The sequence below is a fragment of the Momordica charantia genome, assembly GCF_013281855.1.
Source record: "Momordica charantia cultivar OHB3-1 chromosome 5 unlocalized genomic scaffold, Mcharantia_2.0 BLBB01000005.1, whole genome shotgun sequence".
Classification (NCBI taxonomy): Eukaryota; Viridiplantae; Streptophyta; class Magnoliopsida; order Cucurbitales; family Cucurbitaceae; genus Momordica; species Momordica charantia.
Window position 1 is genome coordinate 4772707 of NW_028275163.1, and position 20549 is coordinate 4793255.

Here is a 20549-nt window from a genome sequence, read left to right on the forward strand (position 1 = left end):
GAAGATTTGAACCCTCAGCTTAAAGAAATGAATAAATGTATAAGCTATCCTCATATTCAGACATCAAAATTTTTATTGCTATAAAAAGTTAAACCACTAAAATTATTCGGAATACCGTCCTAAAAGTTACTATTTTTAAATTTTCAGAGCATCATTCTTTTGATTCCTTGGTAATTGGTTAAAAATTGAAATTGTAAAAAAATTGGGGACTAAATTGAAAAGCCACTCAAATAAAATTGTGGCGGATATGAATTGTTCAAAGGAAATCGCGCGGCATGCAACGGATGATCCTTCTGAAACCACCTGAAGGCTGAATTTCCTCTGTAACGTTCAATCTTCCTTTAATTTCTCCAAATTTATTACCTCTCTCTCTCTCTCTCTCTTCTTCTTCCGCCCCTTCGCCTTGCCCTAATCTTCAGTTCAATCCTCTCGATCGGAATCCCAATCGTCTCTCAAAATTCAGAGATCACAGATCGGAGATCAGAGATTAACAATGTCTTCCAGTCCGCCTTTCAAATCCAGGCCAGAATCCAAGTACACCAAGGCCAAGAGGGCGCTCCGGTCCCTCGCCGTCTCCGTCGCCATTCCCCTGTCTCTCACCATCACCGTCATCTTCCTCTTCGGCTCCGGCCGCCATTTCCCCAATCGGAGCCGCCCGGTGTGGATGGCGCCGCTCTGGTTCCTCCATCTATCGTCGATCGGCTCCTCCTTCCTGATCGGGCTCTCCGCCTGGCTCGTGTGGGCCGACGGCGGATTTCACGGCAATTCCACCGCCCTGCCGCTCTACATCGCGCATCTCGCCCTCAGCGTCGTCTGGAATCCTCTGGTACTCGTGATTCGCGCCGTTCTGCTTGCGTTTCTGTTCTGTGTTTTGGATTTCATTACTCTGTTTGCCTGTTATCGGAGCTTCAAGCGAGTGAATCCGTTCGCTAAGGATCTTATTAAGCCCTGTTTGGCTTCCACTGCGTATCTCTCTGCAGTCACTTACGTGTTGATTCATCTTTGAGGTTTTTGTTTGCCGATTTGTTCATCAGATTTAGGAAGTTGTAGGAATTTTTTGAAGACCACGGTACAAAAACTTTTTAGGAGATATCAAATTTTTGTAAAATTAGCTTATTGGTTCTTCAGTTCTTTATCAAAACGTAGGTTTAATCCTTTTTTCCTTTTTTCTTTTTTAATATCTAAATTATGATGATTTTGTCTCTTTTAGAGAGATCTTATTGATTGCATTTGAGTTTTGTAATCTATACATGGTTCATTTTGAAGTTTATTGTGGTCTCTACATGATATATATATTTGATTCCATTGGCACTCTCATTCCTTTTTTATTCCTATACTTCTAAATTTATTTTATTTTTTTAATAAAGTAGACCAGAACAAAATGAACAAATTTTTAAATTTTTTTATTTGTATCTATTTGGTCCATAAACTTTTAAATATTAACTATTTTGGTCTTTTAACAAATTAATAACATAGACTTCGAGTACATATATTGATATGAGGTTGAAATTGAGTATTGAGTAGGCAAATTTACAGTAAAAACTAAAATGATTATTATTTTTTCGGCGAATTGAAAATTGTTGTAATTGTATAATCATCAACTACTGACGTTGGTAAACAACCTAAAGAAATTTGATTATAATTCAATTCATGACGATCATGAGTAGAAATTTCATATTCTTCAACAATTTGTTGGACAATATTCAATTACCACAAAATATACAAATCCCAAAATCAATACTACACTACTTCACAAGCCATGCATTTATCAAATTCAAAATGGATTCAACCGCATGTGAAGGAGTGAAGCTAAAGCAAGCATAGGTCAGGTTGCTGCGAGTTCGAAACGAGTATGCCCATTCCTGTGACTCCATTCCGAACTCCCACTTTCTCGTCTATGACGGCTTTCTTCGATGCTAGCAACCGTATTTGACCCTTTTCCGCGCTTCTTTCAAGTCGTCTTCTAACATTACCGACCTTTAAATATCGGGTTTTCATCAATTTCACATTAAAAAAAAAAGCTCTTTTTATCATGAGAAACAACCTGAACTCTTGTGATTTGGAATGAACCTTTCTCAGTGGGGTTCGGAGAGGACTCAAATGTTAGCATCCCCTTGGTTTCAGGGTGGACCCTTTCGCTTCCGGACCACCTTTTCCAGCCAGAGCGATCACTTAGAGCCGTTTTGTTTCCGGCTAGTCGGTGGCAACCGGGGAAATTCATTAATTTCAGCCTGTCTTGGATTCTCTATTGTACGGCAAAACTCGCTAATAATATATATTTGTTTTCTCAGGAACCAGACCTACATGCACCCAAGATTGAGCACTAGAGCTCCTCATAACAACATACCGAAAAAGAAGAATGTGATTAGTTCATATTCTCCAGATTCGACTATAAAGTAGATAGTGACTTTTGTCGCCGTTAAAGTCGAGAGAGAAGTCTCTAAAGCCGCTATAGTCCGGGCTCACTCACGTCGTCCGTCTCTATTACGCTGCTCGCCCTATTAACTAGATGACTACAACAGTGGAAAATTCATTAATTTCAGCTTATCTCAGCGAAGGTGGTTATTGCGTTAAAATTTGGAGACTAAAACTTCCAACCCATAAAAATTTAAGGATCAAAGGACATGTTTTTTAAAAATTTAGAGACTAAATTAAAAATTGTGCAGAAAGTGGAAAGTTTACGTAACAAAATAAGATTTTTTTTTTTCTTTTCAAACCTCACCTGGTATTTTTCCACACTGAACCTGGATTTAGATTGAGATTTTCTTTGTCAAATTTTGAGTGGACCATCGACAAACTTTGCCATCCTTAGCTTATATATTTATTTATTTCTCATATATATATATATATAGATATTTAGATATTATTTTCGTTGTGCATACTTATTTATATTTTCTATTTAGGATTAATTAGTTGAAATGAACTAATATGTTTTGAAATTTGTAATTGATAAGGCTACATTAGCATCAATTTAAGCACAATTTTAATACCTAAGTATAATAAAATAATACATTAGATAATTTGTACTAAAAAAATACACAATAAACGACCAATTTTGAGTTGAATTACAATTTTAGTTTTTTCGAATTACAAAGTTGTCTATTTAATTTATATAAATCAAGGAAAGTATCTATCTTATCTCGCTTAATACTATTTGCAATTAAAAATTTTTGAAATCCCTTTCTAAGTTTATTTCTTTCTTTAAAATTTTTTTCTTTGACTCTTTAAGATTTTTCTTCCTCTCTACCTTTTTTACTCTATCTAAAACTTTGGTTGAAACCTCTCAACCTCAAATATTAATCCTTCTAAATCATGTTTAAGTATATGAAAAACATTTGAAAACAAGTACACAAATATTAAAATAATTATATAAAAATCACTTTCACAAAATTACTTGTCATTGAATCTCTTTTGCTAAAATCATTTATTCTAAAATTATTCTCAAACATATCCTTAAATAATGTCAAATTCACTTTCAAACATGTTCTTGTAATAATTTAACTTTAATTTTAATTTTTTTAATACAATATGTGATAGTATGGGTTCAAACTCACAACATTTTAATCGAAAATAAGTGTTTTAACAAGTTGTCTGACATTAATATTAATTGATGATTAAAAAGTCAAATAATTAATTATTCAATTGTAATAAATTACTAAACATTCGGTGATTGATGTATCTACTTTGTTGTTTTTATTCATTCAATCTATTAAATGAATGCAATTAATTATTTATCAAGCTTATTAACTAATTAACAAATGATTGTTCAAATTTAATAAATTAATATGAAATTAATTATGACTGATATCATCATTTGTAGGAGTAATTCTACAAAACAAGCAGTAACCACCATTTATTCCATAGAAAACGATTTTTAAAAGAATAAATAAAATTTACTAAGGCCATGAATTTTTTTTGTTTTCTATTTTTTGAAATTTGTGCTCAATAACAACAATTTTTTTCTGTCTCTAGTTTTTTAGATCAGGACCAAATTAATTTTTTTTTTTAAAGAAAGTTTCAAAACCCATTTTTGCTTATGAGATTTGTGTTTTTAAAGGGTGAAAATTAAAGCTTAAATTACAGATTTAATTGATGAAACTTTTGATTCCAAATTAATTTTCTAATTAAATATTTTGGTGTGGCATGCTTAATTGAACTAACTAGGCGGAAATACTAAAAAAATTTGATGGAACACGCGTGCAAAATATAGCTTAAACCATAAAATGTCAAAATGAACTGTAATTGATATATATCTCAAATCACGAAGTTGTGAATAATTCGATCACCATCCCACATGTTTGTATTAAAAAAAAAAGGGATTAGTACAGGATGGAATGTATAGAATTTACACATTTGTCATGTATAACCTATTTAGGAGGGTACCCATCATATAAATTACTTAAATAGCCTATTGTATTTACAAATTAATTTTAAATTCATTTTAATATGCAAAATTGATTAATTGGAAGGTTATAATTTAGATCCCACAATTTTAGATTAATGATACTTTCCAAAACAAATTAAAACATCAAAACATTAAAAACAAAACCCTAAATTCCCCAAAATTGAAATCATAACCTCCCAAAATATCTCCAAATCCGGTCCAAAAATCTCCCAAATTCGAAATCTAAGAACTTTTTTCGCTTAATCCATGAGACGTTTAAAACTTCAGTTTTGGAGGACCCTTTCTACATTACTATAGGATGTATGCGTTTATATCTTGTATACAACTATAAGATATATACACATATAAGATATATACCTATATATACGAATATAATCGGGAATACTAAGAATATGAGACATTTAGAACTTCAATTTTCTATACACATAAACAAAATATATCCCCATATATACCAATCTTAACGGAAGACTAATAAGATATATGTATACACATATAAGATATATTCACATATACAATATATACCTATATATACGAATATAATCAGGAATACTAACACTGTGAGACGTTTAGAACTTCCAGTACACATACATAAAATATATCCCCATATATACCAATCTCAACGGAAGACTATTAATTACCCATGGTATAAACAGAAGGGGACAGGAGACGAGGAACATGCTGCACGACGTTGGAAACGTCCAAAGACGTCGACAGAAAGTTTATTCAGCGACGGAAATTGAAGGTTTGGACGTGTCTGGGGAAGAAGAAAGCAATACATTGTTGATTTGGTGTACAATGAAGGGTGTTGGAAACTTGCAAAGATGTCGACGGGAATGAACGGCATTGGAAACGTGCAAAAGAAATAAATACCTTGTTCATAAAAGTCCTGAAGATGGAAAATGAAGGTCTGACAACCGACGTCTTTGCACCTTGGAAATGAAGACAGGGGTGAAGAAAATCGGCTTTGCACGGTAGCTGGAGAAAATCGACAGCAAACGAGGAAAGAGAATCGGCAGCATTTAATTCATTTAACAAAATTGGGAGTTGTTAATTAGTGAGAGAGAAAAATCTTTTTTGAAGGAGAGATTTGAGGAATTAAGGTTGAAATTTTGAATGGACCCACAAGAATTAAACGAATATAATTACAAATTAAGGATTCAAATCTTTAAAATTTAAAAATTATAATAAAATAAAAAGCAATAAATAAGGGTAGAAACGGTATTAAAATAAAATCCTAACTGCAAATATCTAAAAGTGTAAATTTTAAAACCTAAAGACATTCATGTAATTAAGATTTCAAAATAACTCTCTCGGGGGTTAAAAAAACTATGTGTAAAATAATTTAGAGTTTTTGTTTCCGTATTAATAAATTTTTTCATATATTTTTGGTGTTTAATTACATAATTAAAGTTTAAATTTTAAATTCATTCCACGAGTTAAATGCATGGTTTTTTTAATAGATTAAATCAATTAGTTATTAATAATGATAAATCATTAGTTCATTTAAGTTTCATTTTTGATTAATCAATTGTTAATTATTATTTATCGTTCTTTTTTATCCTAGGAGTTTCGTAATAATTTCACTCGATTTATATTTTAAACATTTTCTAAGTACATCCACCATGAAGTGAGAATTAGAACCTTCAACCATAAAAAAAGAGTAAATATTTTAATCAACTATTCTCATAAGTTATATTATGAACGTTAAAAAAATAAATACAATTCGTGATATTGCCCAATGGTAATTGAAACTAAAAACTAATATTAAATATATATAAAATAAAGTTTTGAAGTGCCATATGTCACATTAAAGGTGAAGCAATCAGCCACATGACTTAGACTTTAGTTGGATCCCACAACCTTACAACTGGCCTACCTTGGGTCATATGCCACATTAAAATGTGAAATTAATAAATGTAGCACATATAAAAATCACATCATGTGGGCCCCTCAACCATATGCTATGTTTTAATACAAGAAAAAAAAACAATAAATACCAATTGAACACTTTTTTTATTATTATTATTATTATTTATATGTAAGAGTTTAGAAAATATTTAATAGAAGCCTTAAATTAATTCAATTGATTTTACCATTAAGCTTAGAGGGATATTATTTTGATCAATAAATTTGAGGTGGAGAATAGAACATTCAATTTTAGAGGCGATATAGATATATTAGCTACTCAGCAATATTTATGGTCAAACTGTCTTATTTTTATTTTAAAATTTTGAATATTCTATTTTACTTCTCCAATTTTGTATTAACATTTATTTTAATATTTTCTTTTCATTTTTTAGTAAATGAACGACATAATTTTACATATATGTATTAATGTGTTAAATGAGCCTATATGAAAATCCATTATAACTAATTCTACATTTACCAAAAGGGAAAATAAGAGGGCCGATGCCAAAATAACAAACATCATAAAAGTATTTTTAAAATTTACAAACTACAGTAGTATAATTATGCAAGTTTATGAAATAAAGTAGAAATTGAACCAATTTTTCAATGCAAGGCTTAGGAATTAAATACAATATTTAAAAATTAATATAAAATATATAGGGACTAAATAGAATTTAAGCGTAATACTATTTTAATGTGTGTTTGAGTCATTGTAGTTTTGAAAATTGACGATTTTAGTTCCTATTTAAAAGAAGTTGACAAAAATTCTATAGAAATTTTTTAATACAAAGCAATTAAGAATTTTATGAAGAATAGTAACAGGTTGAAATTGTAATAAAAAAAATGAGATTGAGAAAAAAAAAAAGACTAAAATAGCGATATTTTGAAAGTAGACATAACAAAACAATCAAAAATTAAATTTTATGGAATAAAATGGTATTTAAATAAAATTTAAATTTAAAACGGGGAAAGCATAAAAGTACATAGATTCACGTAAAACAGAAAAGGAAGAAATCATAACTCGAAAACAGAGGCTGAATTGGAAAAAAAAAAGAGAGAAATAAATAAAAACAAATAAAAAGGCAAAGTGAAATAAATAGAATTAAAAAAAAAAGTGGGCCCGGATAGAGAAATTTGGTTTTATTTGGAGAAGAGAACGAGAAGCGCGTAAGAAAAAAAGGAAGCGCTTTCTTTGTTTAATTGTTTTTGTTTTTACTTTTTGAAATAATAATAATAATAAATAATAAATAACAATAAAATATGAATCTTGATTGATTCTTCTCTTCCTCCACCGACTCCCTCTCCTCCGAAAAACCCTCTCTCTGTCAGACCATTTTTTTCAGATCGAAATCTCCGTTCTTCATCTTCATCTCAATTCCTCCATCGATTTTGATTCCTTTTTCTGTTCGAGGGTCGCTCGCAGTTTCAAAATCCACTCGCCGGAGCCTGGGAAGATGATCGAGCGCATTCTCGGACCCAGCCGCCTCCGCCGGATCCAAAGGGCGTTCCGTCACAGCGCCGTCACCGTCCTCTGCCTTTTCCTGACCGTCGTCGTCCTCCGCGGCACTGTCGGCGCCGGCAAGTTCGGTACTCCGGGGCAGGACTTCAACGAGATCCGCGAGCATTTCTCCTCCCGCAGCCGCCGCGTCGAGCCTCGCCGCGTCCTTGAAGAGGCCCAGCCAGAGACCACGAAGCCGGCCGATCAGTCCAACAATTATGCCACATTCGATATTTCGAAGATTTTGGTGGATGAAGGTGAAGATGAGAAGCCGGATCCGAGTAAACCCTACTCTCTCGGCCCCAAAATCTCCGACTGGGATGAACAGCGAGCTCAATGGCTGAAGAACAACCCTAATTTCCCCAATTTTATTAGACCTAACAAGCCCCGAGTTCTTCTCGTCACTGGTTCCTCGCCCAAGCCCTGCGAGAATCCCGTCGGCGACCATTACCTTCTCAAAGCGATCAAAAACAAGATCGATTACTGTCGCCTCCATGGGATTGAGGTTTTCTACAATATGGCGCTTCTCGATGCTGAAATGGCCGGTTTCTGGGCCAAGCTTCCATTGATTAGGAAGCTCTTGCTCTCCCACCCGGAGATTGAGTTCCTCTGGTGGATGGACAGTGACGCCATGTTCACTGATATGGCGTTTGAGGTTCCATGGGAGAGGTACAAGGATCATAACTTTGTGATGCACGGCTGGAACGAGATGGTTTATGATCAGAAGAATTGGATTGGGTTGAATACCGGAAGTTTTCTTCTGAGAAATTGCCAGTGGTCGCTGGACATTCTCGACGCCTGGGCGCCAATGGGGCCAAAGGGGAAGATCAGAGATGAAGCTGGGAAGATCCTGACCAGAGAGCTGAAGGACCGCCCTGTTTTCGAAGCTGATGATCAGTCTGCAATGGTGTATTTGCTGGCAACTCAGAAGGATCAATGGGGGCAGAAAGTTTACCTTGAGAATGCGTACTATCTACATGGTTACTGGGGGATTTTGGTGGATCGGTACGAGGAGATGATCGAGAATTACCACCCGGGGCTCGGCGATCACCGGTGGCCGCTCGTCACTCACTTCGTCGGGTGCAAGCCGTGCGGGAAGTTTGGGGATTACCCAGTTGAGAGGTGCCTGAGACAAATGGACAGAGCATTCAACTTTGGGGACAATCAAATTCTGCAAATATATGGCTTCACTCACAAGTCTCTGGCGAGTAGGAGAGTGAAGAGGGTGAGGAATGATACGAGCAATCCGCTGGAGGTGAAGGATGAACTGGGATTGCTTCATCCTGCTTTCAAAGCTGTAAAGGTAACATCGTTTTCTTCTTGATATGATATGATAGCCACGGCAATGGTTGAAATTTTCACAGGGGATTTGAGAGTTTGCCTTTTGCTTTGGTGGGGCTGCCTTGTTCTTTGGGAAGGTGTAATACAGTGTTCAAAGTTGTATGGTCTTGGTATTTATTTATCAGTTACCGATAATACTGGAGATTTGTAAACTTTTTTTGGGGTTAAGAATCTGTGTTATTAATGTCTAAATTTCATTGATTTTTAGAAGCCTTTCTTTCTTATGTCAACTTTGTAATGGAAAATCTGTCACATTTTAAAGATGATGATAGGAGTTGTTAAAGAAATCTGTTCCCTCGATCTTTTCTTGGTTGTTTATTGACAACATATTTCATGGTTTCCAACACTTTTTTTTAGTTCGCCTACATTGAACATCAAACTTTTTTGATTGATGATTATATGTACTCAGATTGGCTAATTTTGAACATAGCTTTCATTATTGTGAAATTGTTTTTCTAAAAATAATTATTTTAAGGTTTAAAAATATTTTTGGTCTAAATTGGAGTAATGATTTAGTTCCAAATTTTAATCGGTAATGATTTAGTTTTTGTACGGAACAATTTAGCCTTTAAATTTTAATGTGAAACAATAATCTGTAAAAAATATTCTGTAAAAAATATTGTTTCAAGAGATTAAATGTACTTTTAAATTATAAAGACTAAATCATTCTATAATAAAAATGGAATTATAAAGACTAAATCATTCTATAATAAAAATGGATACTTAAATCTGATGTGATTTTTTAATACAAGTTTAGAGACTAAATTGTTAATATAACAATTTAAAAAGTATATGAACTAAATCATAAGAAACTGAAGTTTATAATTGTATTTAAAAGTATAAGAACTAAATCGTAAAAAACTGAAGTTTATGGATTAAATTGTAATTGAAAAGTACAAGAATAGGGACGAGACATTTTTTTAACCTTATTTGTATAAATTTAATTTTGATTAATTTTGATTATATTCTTGGTTGATGAACTTTTATGTGGATGTAATTAAACATTTTTTAATTTCAAATTAGATTCTAAATTCATGGTATTAAAAAACACTCCATTTTCGTAATTCACACAATTATCTTATTTTAACCATTTGATCTTTTAAGTTTTTATTTTTACAATTTTTCCTAATTCTTTTTATTATCAAGAAAATGACAATGAAAGCCCAAGAGATATATATATATGTATTCTCATTTTCTTTGACAGGAAAAGGCTACACAATTATGGCTCTAAATTATTAGTAACTTTATTCATTGTAATTATTGCAGTTGCCCGAAATGTTGAGATTACTATAGACTGAATAAAGATTACAAGTTATAGATCTAATTAATTTACAAGTTAGAATCCTCAAGTTAATATCTCTCATAGAATTACAAAATTTAATATTGTTCTATTTAACTATCTAAACATGAGAATATATTTTATTTGGCCCAAATTAATATTATTGACAAAATATTGACCTGATATACATATTAGATAAACGTTTTAACAAACATGAGCATGTCACATAGTATTTCATTAATGATATTAACAACATAAATTAAATGAATCTTAAAACAAAATAGAAAGAACACTTGAAAGTTTATAAAGATAAAATTTGTAATTTAACCATACCATTATCACAGTTTAAATAGCATTCATTCATTTGTTCCTGCTTCCTCTTTGCCTTGGCTCAACTCTTCAGCTGGAGAATTTGTCAGATTTTTTAGCTTTCTGAGTGTGCGTTGATTTGGTGGAATCCACAGTCATCCCAAAGGCTAAGCTGTAAAATTAATATCTGAGCCTACTCAAAAGTCAAAACACATAACAGATTAATCTCATCAAGATACGATTTAATGGAAAATAATAATATACATCATCATCTCAAAAAATGGAAACCACCCAACATCTCTTCTTCCCATCTTGGTAATGGAGAGTAAAGGAACTACTGGGTGAAAGAATGGCAGTGTTATCAAAATCGAAATGCCAATCGACCTTCATCAGCCAGCGTCTCAGCTGATTGCTGCCATAGCTGGTTCGGGGTGGCCAGCAACCACATCGAAACACCGCTTGCAGAGGGTGGGATGTTCCAGGAAAGACCCTACTCGTAGCGAAAAGTTCCAACATCTCTCGCACTTGGAACCTTCAGCACGAGATACGCCAATCCAGACTTTACTCCCTCGGATGAGGCACTCTCCAGTGTATGGTATGTTCTCTACCAGCTCATTCTCTATGGATCGATGAACCTCTGCCTGTATATGGTGATTTTACAATCGATCACTAAGCCAATATCTAAATTGTTGTGACAGCATGAAAGCTATATATGGTAGTACACATTGACTCTCGACTTCGGGTAAGGAGGAAGATAGCACAGTGAACCATTGCACTTAAAGCACAGAACCAAATTATTTGTAGTTTATGCATTTGGTAAAAGAATAACACTGTTAGGATACCTGAGATGTAATAAATATTCTTTGCAAAGTGTCTGCCTCATGGTTGGATTCGCACATTTCAGACAATTTGGAAACCAAACCATCTCCTGAAGTATGCAGGTGGACTTTAGCCTCTAAGCTTGAACCAATCAGCTTTTCGGTTCGAGCAACCTCCAGGACTTTATTCACTTCTGTCCTCAGCTGATTGAAAGTGCTTGATGGTTAGCATATCATTCTAAATTCAAGGTTCTATAGATTAGTTTAGTTCGTAATCGTCAACACATTCCAATATTTGCAGTAACCCTTGATCATAAATTTATCATCAGAACTTCTGTAATTGTAAAGAAACTAAATACCTCGAGAATATTGGCCCAGAAATCAACTTCTTCTCTGGGAAGAGAAAGCCTAGTCTTATTTAAGCTTGGCCACCTTGATTCGAAGACAAATTTGGCAACAGAACCGTCATCATTTTTATGCTCGAAGGGTAGATTCTGCCACACATCCTCAGCCAAATGAGGCAATATAGGAGCAATTATTCGCGTAATAGAAACAAGATGATCTGCGAGAACTGTTTGACAACTTCTCCTAGTAAAACTCGTGCTTCCCCTGAAATTGTCAACATAGTGAGCGACCATTTTGCTCAAGGAAAAATAATCCGACATCAGAACCAAATAATATATAAAGATATTTATGGGCAGTATGAAGTAGCATTAAGATTTGATGGAGAACTACATAATCGGTTCCCATGACCAATAAACAGTCAAACATACAAAGACTTCACAAGGAAAGCAGCAACTGCTCGCTATGGTGACCAATTTCTAATAATATGCTGGTCAGTTTTTTAGGATGCGGGAAAACTTACCCAACATATAATCGATCTTTAGCAACATCAAAGTAGAAATTTGAAAGATCAACAATCACAAACCGTTGTATAATCTGCAAACGTGGAAAGACACATGGTCAACAAAGTTCCACCAAATGTACAAAGTACACATGATTCGCTCTTGGCTCTAGAAAGCAAAATAGATTTCAGAAAGACCACAGAACTTTTACACCATTTATAATGTGATAATGAAGTAATGAGACGTAATTGACATTTTAGGTGGCCTTTCCCACGTATAAGTCCTCACAGAATCATGTTGCCATTAATGTCATTGATAAGCTGGAAGAAGCCTCAAATATAGATCCAAGACTTCGGGAACCAGAGGCTGAATCTTAAGCATCAGTTGGATGATATTTTACAGGGATATCCGTTAGAATTACAAGTATAAGCTCAAATGTGGAGATCAAAATTCAAATTCTTCCACAAAGTTACAGCTGCTAGAAGAAGGTCTAGAGTAGAGCTTTATGAATAGATTGGTTTCTAACGAATAGAATGTGAATGTTGATATAATGCAACAATACTGTTTGTTTCAAAATATGGGAAACATGAGTAATGACTAAAATTACTGCTGGGAATATTTAAACTTCAATGAATAAAATAATAAGGCTGTCAAAGAAAAGTCACCTGAAAGATCTTACAGAACTGATAGCTTTCATAGCTTTCTCTGATGTTGTTAATGACATTTTCAAGCTGAAACAATGCATGCTGGTCAATCTTTGGAAGATCCTGATATTGTACATAATTATCCTCCTGTCAATAGAAACATAATTATTATTATATATACACACCAATAGAGAGGAGAAGACATAGCCGCTAATCTAAATGCTGCTTTAAGCTAAGAAAAATATAAATGATGCAGATGAACGTACTGTCCAATCATGCAGATTTCCCAGAAGGAATCTTAATGTTCCTCGCAGTTTCCTATATATATCTGACATTTGACGGAGAACTTGAGAACCGATCATCACATCACCTGTATAATCCACACTGGAAACCCAGAGGCGCAGGACATCTGCTCCATAGCCAGGGGTTTCCTGCCAGAGACAAACAATAACAAGGCATCCAAGGTATTTAGTCCAGCCACTTTTTAAATAGGTTAATGAGGAACCAGATATGATTGTACAAGATTTTGAACCTTTTGATTCTTTCCTCCTTCAATCACAGTCTTAGGATCAACTACATTACCCAAAGATTTGCTCATTTTCAAACCTTTCTCATCCAAAACAAATCCATGTGTAATGACACTGGAATATGGAGCCTTCCCTGTTCCAAAGAAAGTCCAAAAGTATGAATTATATAGTATAAACTCCAACAAAAATTTGTTTCTATGATACACAAATGTCAACAAAATTGATTTCCATTGTATAACAGCAATTGACCAGCCAACTGTGATATTTTGCAAAAACGACAACGTATCATATAGATGATATAGTTGGTTGGTCACAACAAATATTATCAACAAAATAAACTATGTTAATTAAGTTATATTGATGATGAATTTCATGAATAACCTAGATTTACACAAGAGAACAGATGGTACAACAAAACCCCTTTTCATCACTTCTAAACAACATTTAGATCAGACTAGCATAATCTGATACACATTACAACAACATTGGTTGCACGTCTCTCCATGCGGATAAATTATTTCACTGAAGGACAAAGTAGAGAAAATAAAATATACAAAGAAAATATGTTAACTTTTACATGCCATATTTCACAATTTTTCAGAAAAGAGATTTTAAAATTACTTCGAAGAGCTAATTTTTTCATAGCACTAAAAAAAGATGTGCATAATTCAACACCTTTTGTGGCGATGCTCGTCAACAAAGAACTTTGGAACCAGCCACGGTGCTGATCTGTACCTTCAAGGTACAAATCAGCAGGAAAACTAAATCCATCTTGTGTCCCTAATACTGCTGCCCAAGAGGAGCCTGAAATAAGAAGAGTAATAATTTACAATGGCTTCCAAATAATAAATTTAACGGCTCTAGTATGACCTCTGAGTAGAAAGATCTAACTACTAACTGCTGGTGCATTTTATCTTCAGTGGCTTAAAATTATGCTACTGAATTACGTCAGCATATTTGTTGTGAACTAAGCAGGAATGTTTTCACAAGAAGTATTACTGTTCACCTTATTTGTTCTTGAAAAATGGTAGGTAGAGCATAAACCTACTCCTAGATGGACTATTGACTTCACCTTTGCTCTACAATCTTGCTAAATAAACCAAGAACACATCTGAACGCTTTTCAGTGCAAAAGGAAAAAGAAAAAAAAAGTTTCAACAGCACTAGATACTGAGAAGCTGTTAGGCTGTTAGGCAGTCTGTCTATTTTAAAGAACTACTTTTAAGTTTTTAATATAATCAAGGGGACCTAAGAATCCACATATAAGAAAAAAGATAGTTGAGATAAAAAATGATAGTTGATACTACCGCAAAACATGTTCAAAGCATACGAAATTAACAATTTTAATAATGGAACATTATTATACCTGAATCAAACCACACATCCATTGTATCAGTCCCTTTTTCATATTCAGATGCAATTTCTCGATATTTATCAGGAAGAAGATCGTCTACTTTCATATACCACCAAGCATCGCTACCCTTTTTGGCTATTATTGCTGCCAAACGAAATAAAAAGTATAAAACTTCATGACGAAATTTTGTATTCAAGGAGTCTTGGGTATAGGATTTCCAATTGTGTCTTGGTAGATAAAAGGGAGAAAGTAGAATATAGAAACTAAACTAGCTGCCGGGCATGAAGTTTTAAAATTTCTGACCAGCAATAGCATTATTGATCTACAAAAGAAAAAACATAGTCTAAGAAAAGAAATCAGGTCATAATAAGTCCTTATAAGATCTTACACTTGATGTGGTTTATAGTGTCGTCATTCATAAGAGGTTCTTTTGTTTCCACATGATAAAATACTGGTATTGGGACACCCCATGTTCTTTGCCGAGATATGCACCAATCAGAGCGGCTTGAGGTCATCACAGAGATTCTATTTTCCGCCTGGACAGAAGTCCATTCTCATCAGTAATTGGATAGCTTAAAAGCAGCAGTATGATTTTCATTAATAGTTGATCCTTGAAAAGAGACACCAATTAAACGTGCATTGAGTGGAGAAGAAACAGAAACAATGCAATAAATTATTGTATGATGATTTAAATGTTAAAAAAACTTGGAAATCGTGTCATGGAAAAACTAAATCCAAACTGGAGGCACAATTTTTTTTTAATGAAGGAAAATGTGGAAATATTTGAATGAAGCACAGGCGTAAACAATAAGGCTTGTAATTATGACTTAAACATGGACTTGCTAGTTTATGAACTCTAACATCAATACCTGAGGAGGTATCCACTTTACTTCACCAATAGCATCCATAGCAGCCTGGCGAAATCCCTCTACTGATGCAAACCATTGCTCAGTTGCCCTAAAAATTGTTGGTTTCTTTGTTCGCCAATCATATGGATATTTATGTTCTGTATAAGAAGAGATGACATATTGAAAACGAACACTTATAAATCTCAAGAATAGGAATGAAAGAAACCTGGTAGGAATTAGAATTATCATCTTTTCTCCTTTTGATAGGGAGAGAGTTGGGTTTCTCTTTTCTCTCTCTTATTTTATTTATTTTTTTTTTTTGGGGGGGGGGGGGGGGGGGGGGGGGGGGGGGGGGGGGAAGGTAAACATCTTACCATATGATTCTTCCAAAATAAGTGAGAACTGATCATCCAAATATTTGACAACGGCAGTATTGCCATCCCCAAGTACATCAAGCCCACTGAATTGACCAGCTTCTTCTGTGAATTTTCCATCATCATCCACAGGAGATATTAAGGGGAGCCCATACTTCATACCAGTCACATAATCCTCCTGGCCATGCCCAGGAGCCGTATGGACCAATCCAGTTCCTGTCTCAGTTGTAATGTAATCTCCTCCAATGACAACTTGGCATTCCCTCTTATCAATTGGGTGGATATATCTGAAGAAAACAATAGATTTGATGCTTAGCCCACAGCCTTCACATCAAATTACAAAGGTAAATTATTAAGAGATAGGGTTGGCAAAACCACAAACAAAACTGTTTGCCGCATTTCTAAATTTCTTCTAATTGCATCTGAAACCTACAAGTCTTTTTAGGGAGAAAATTTACTTGATAAGAAGTAAAATTCTCAGTTTTAGTGTTCCTTCTCATTGTTTATGGAAAGAAACAAAACCTGCAGTTTTCAAGTTCTGAACCCAACAATTTCTTCTTGACAACGAGCTTCATGCCCCATTTTGCTTCCAATGTTGGAACCAGATCTGATGCTACGACAAGGAAAGGCTTTTTTTCCTCCTTCAGGATATTTCCAGGCCTCTGCTTTTTATTTCCAGACGATAAAGAGACATCTTCTGATGGTGCCCGCAATTCTACTATGGCATACTGAAGCTTGGCATTGACAGCAACCGCTAATCACAGAACAGCATGGGGGAAAGTTAAAATAAATATCAAGGACCTGCAACATGTAAGAGTCAACCATATAGCTTGGAGATTTTTATAAACATGAAAAAAGGATATAATTTGCTTGGAATTCGGACAAGAAATATTCAAGAGTATTTTTTACTCAAATGGATCATAATCTTTAAACATTTCTTCCTTATTTTTTTTTGTAGGCAAACCAACTGTTCCGCTATCTTTTTCGGTAAACCTTTTACCATTTTCTAGATGCATCATATTTAGCATCAGAAATAATAATAATAATCTCACTTGAAAACATACGGAAAGAAGTCTTCTATCACATTGCTGCCACTGCAACACAGACAAAAACTCACCAGCGTTGGCTGGAATAGTCCAGGGAGTTGTAGTCCATATGGCCAAGCACAAGTCTGGAAGAAATTCTTGTAACAAGCCGCATGAAGGTGGACCTTCCTTAACCAATCTAAAAATAGCATATATGCTTCTTGAAGTATGCCCCTCAGGATACTGAGTGCAATTATCAAACAGGTAGAACAGGAAAAGGAAGATACTGTTAAATTTGACCAAATGATAGGAAGCAGCATGAGATATAGATTAGAGTGCAAATTTTACTATGGAAAATGATTATCAGTATGATTTAAAGTTTTAACACCATATAGAGACCAGAATGATAGTTTTCTTTTACAAAATAATGCTTTAATGAATAATAAAAAAAGGATTATTAGGCCCTTTAGACACTATATACAGTATAGACCGGCTAGATGGGGAGGGGGAAAAAAGAAAAGAAACAGCCAATCTAAGCTGTAAATACAATAATTTCCACTCTCCACAAGACAGTAAAATCAATGAACTTTATCTAATTTGTTCTCAATTTCATGCTTGAACAGTTTATTTACCTCCAATTCAGCCTCTGCAAGAGCAGTTCTTGATGAGGGACTCCAGTGAACTGGCTTTCTCCCTCGAAAGATATATCCTTGGATGGCCATCTGACCAAACACCTCAATCTAACATATAAACAATACAAAAACAGAACTATTGAATACAATTCTGCAACTACAAAGTGCTTAAAAGAAACACAAAGAAAGAAGAACATTAGAATGGTAGCAATAGTTACCTGGGCAGCTTCATATTCCGGACTGAGAGTTAGATATGGATTGTTCCAATCTGCCCACACTCCATAGCGCTGCAAAAATTGAACTGTTACTTGAAGAAATTTTAAGGAGGAGAATCCAGATCATTTTACTATGAAGTGTAACTCCCACGACATACTAAATCCAGCACTCATAAAGCATCAAAGATGAACATGCCTACATAGATGGTAGACATGATGTTGACATTAACTGAAATTATCCTTTACTGATTACTCACTTAAACATGAAGCTCGAAATATTGAGTATTGAAATAATAAAGTTAAAGTGATGAGGAAATTGCCTTAAATGATATCATCTGAGCTTTCACCGTAGCTTTAGCAAACTTGGCAGCCTTATCTCTCAACTTAATTGGGGTAAGGTCCTTCCTGGCTTCTTTATCCAATGACTGCAGAACTGAATAACTCAAGATTACAGTTAAGTTTCTTTACCTTTGTTCCAAAAGACCTAAGACGTTGCTCCATCAGTAAAAGCTCATCATGGGGCCTAACTAATGAAAAAGATACTTGCCTTTTAACTCAATTGGTAGGCCATGGCAGTCCCAACCAGGCACAAAACGAACTTTATAGTTTTGAAGAAGCTATTAAGAGAAGAAAATAAAAGAAAAAATAAATACTAGTTAGAAAGTTTTTAAATGGAAAGCAAGAAGTTTGTCCTTAAGACTAAGTATCTATTACGAGAAAGGAATCGTGAGTTCAAATTTGATGCAAAAATTCTATCTGTATATAAGCTCAACAACCACAACCGAATCTCAATTGAACTTTGGTAAGAGGTACCGAAGCTATTTACCAGCTTTCCTTTTTCCTGGTGTGTTGTCTGATTTAACAAAGGAAGTCTAAGAAGAAGAAACTAACCTTATAACGGTTTATTATATCCTTCAAAATCTTATTCAAAGCATGGCCCATGTGAAGATCTCCATTGGCATATGGTGGACCATCATGAAGAATGAAATTTTCCTGAGACCAGATATCAGCAAATAAGTTCTTGTGAATGAGGGACAAAGAAGGAAAGATATCCCAAGAAGACTGAGGAACGTACTCCAGTGTTTCTTTCAACGACTCGATTGAACACTTGATGGTCATCCCATATTTTCTGAATTTCAGGCTCCCTAACTGAAGAATTTGCTCTCATGCCAAATGTAGTCTTCGGCAGATCAACGGTATGCTTGTATTTTCCATCTCCTTCAATTGTCTCTAAACAAACTCAAGCAATCCAAGCAATCAGAAACTTTATTAAAAAAACGCAAAAGCTCATTCAAGAAGTCATGTAACTCATTGAATCACAAAACTTAGGTTTCAGGGAAATGTACTACAAATTTGCAAATGTTATGCACCTTTAGATGCTTTCCTAGCAGCCATAACGGGCCCTCTAGATCTTCTCTTCGAGGAAAATGGGAACTCATCGTTTAAATAAGTAGAATAATGTGTCACGCGCAAGAAAGAAAATAGTTTTGCTGAAGAACTCCCTCTAAAACTAAATGAGGAAATAGAACTTCTCCTAAGAGATGCGGAAATTCTTTGCGATAGTACCTGGAAATATGAAATATGAGTACATTAATATAAAGCACCTGTAATTCACATTTAGAATAACAGTCATAGAGGATTTATTCGATGAGGGTAACCACCATTTTCCATAATCAGCAACAGAAAGTACCTCCAAAAAAAAAAAAATTTGTTTTTTCTTTCCAACCAAAAAGAAAAAAACCTATAAAAAAGGAATAAGCTAAACAATTAAAAAAACACCCTCAAGTTCTTTTACTAGATTTTAGTGAGCAATTACCGAGACACAGAAACGAGTACGCAGAATCAAATATCATTTTACTGTACCAGAATTGAATCGTCATGCACATTTTACTGTGAGCAATAATTCAAACACAATAAAACATGTCCGACCATTTCCAGTACAAACGCACTCTCTGAACTCATGAAGCAGCGGATGAAGTACTCAAACAACACTAAAAGACCCTCTTCCGCCAGACGGAAACAAGAAAGGAAAACAAAGGCATAGAAATAAGGAGAGAATCGTTCATGAATTCTCGAAGAGTATACTGCTTCGTAATTCAAATTGACTGGTGCAGACAGAGAGATGAAAGAGAGGAAGAAGAGAAATAGTACTCTATAAGGAGACGAGCAAATCAACGATTTTGTGGCTTCTTTGCACTTGAATGCAGAAGAGCTTGTGGCAGACGAAGCGTACTGCGGCATGGTGGCCTCCATTCATTTGCAGAGCTTCTTCATCCTCGGAGCGATAGGAAGTCTGAGAGCGGAAACAAATGTTGGCTTTTTTTGTAAAAACGGCGCATGAATTGTTTCTTTGGAAAAATGTGATAGCAACCAGCAGTATTTTGAAAAATAGCACGTAATAATTTTGCTTATCGATTTTTTAAATCTGACATTTTCAGACCACCCTTGGCTTAATTTTATTTTAAACTCATTTTAGTCAAATGCCTATTTTTTTTCCTCCTAATTATAATATCTTAAGAGATTCGAAT

The 20549-nt window shown here is 34.4% G+C and overlaps 3 protein-coding genes across 3 annotated transcripts; 2 read left to right on the top strand and 1 right to left on the bottom strand.

Annotated features, from left to right (window-relative positions):
* The first annotated feature begins 272 nt into the window (after positions 1 to 272).
* On the top strand, positions 273 to 1247 carry LOC111009451 (translocator protein homolog). The gene has a single exon (XM_022282536.2). The coding sequence runs from the start codon at positions 494 to 496 to the stop codon at positions 1004 to 1006; it is 513 nt and encodes a 170-aa protein (XP_022138228.1). The 5' UTR covers positions 273 to 493; the 3' UTR covers positions 1007 to 1247.
* Positions 1248 to 7577: 6330 nt separating this feature from the next.
* LOC111009446 (xyloglucan 6-xylosyltransferase 2) lies at positions 7578 to 9452 on the top strand. The gene has a single exon (XM_022282528.2). The coding sequence runs from the start codon at positions 7768 to 7770 to the stop codon at positions 9133 to 9135; it is 1368 nt and encodes a 455-aa protein (XP_022138220.1). The 5' UTR covers positions 7578 to 7767; the 3' UTR covers positions 9136 to 9452.
* Positions 9453 to 10633: 1181 nt separating this feature from the next.
* On the bottom strand, positions 10634 to 20354 carry OVA2 (tRNA synthetase class I (I, L, M and V) family protein). The gene is made up of 22 exons (XM_088123925.1): positions 20173 to 20354; positions 19392 to 19587; positions 19097 to 19251; positions 18913 to 19014; positions 18569 to 18638; positions 18342 to 18454; positions 18025 to 18093; positions 17807 to 17914; positions 17267 to 17417; positions 16672 to 16903; positions 16150 to 16436; positions 15797 to 15933; positions 15316 to 15463; positions 14940 to 15071; positions 14250 to 14378; positions 13580 to 13707; positions 13314 to 13478; positions 13069 to 13194; positions 12424 to 12497; positions 11918 to 12167; positions 11583 to 11762; positions 10634 to 11381 (listed from the first exon to the last, which is right to left on the bottom strand). Exons 1-22 carry the CDS (start codon positions 20272 to 20274, stop codon positions 11142 to 11144), a joined length of 3294 nt encoding a protein of 1097 aa, XP_087980051.1. The 5' UTR covers positions 20275 to 20354; the 3' UTR covers positions 10634 to 11141.
* Between the last annotated feature and the right edge of the window lie 195 nt (positions 20355 to 20549).

Bases quoted from the DNA above. Each gene is read 5' to 3' on its own strand.
- LOC111009451 (XM_022282536.2), top strand. From the start codon at position 494: ATGTCTTCCAGTCCGCCTTTCAAATCCAGGCCAGAATCCAAGTACACC.
- LOC111009446 (XM_022282528.2), top strand. From the start codon at position 7,768: ATGATCGAGCGCATTCTCGGACCCAGCCGCCTCCGCCGGATCCAAAGG.
- OVA2 (XM_088123925.1), bottom strand. From the start codon at position 20,274: ATGGAGGCCACCATGCCGCAGTACGCTTCGTCTGCCACAAGCTCTTCT. The intron at 17,418-17,806 runs GTAAATAAACTG...AATTGCACTCAG, and splicing joins TTGCAGAGGCTGAATTGGAG to TATCCTGAGGGGCATACTTC. The intron at 15,934-16,149 runs GTAAGATGTTTA...CTTCTTATACAG, and splicing joins TATTTTGGAAGAATCATATG to AACATAAATATCCATATGAT.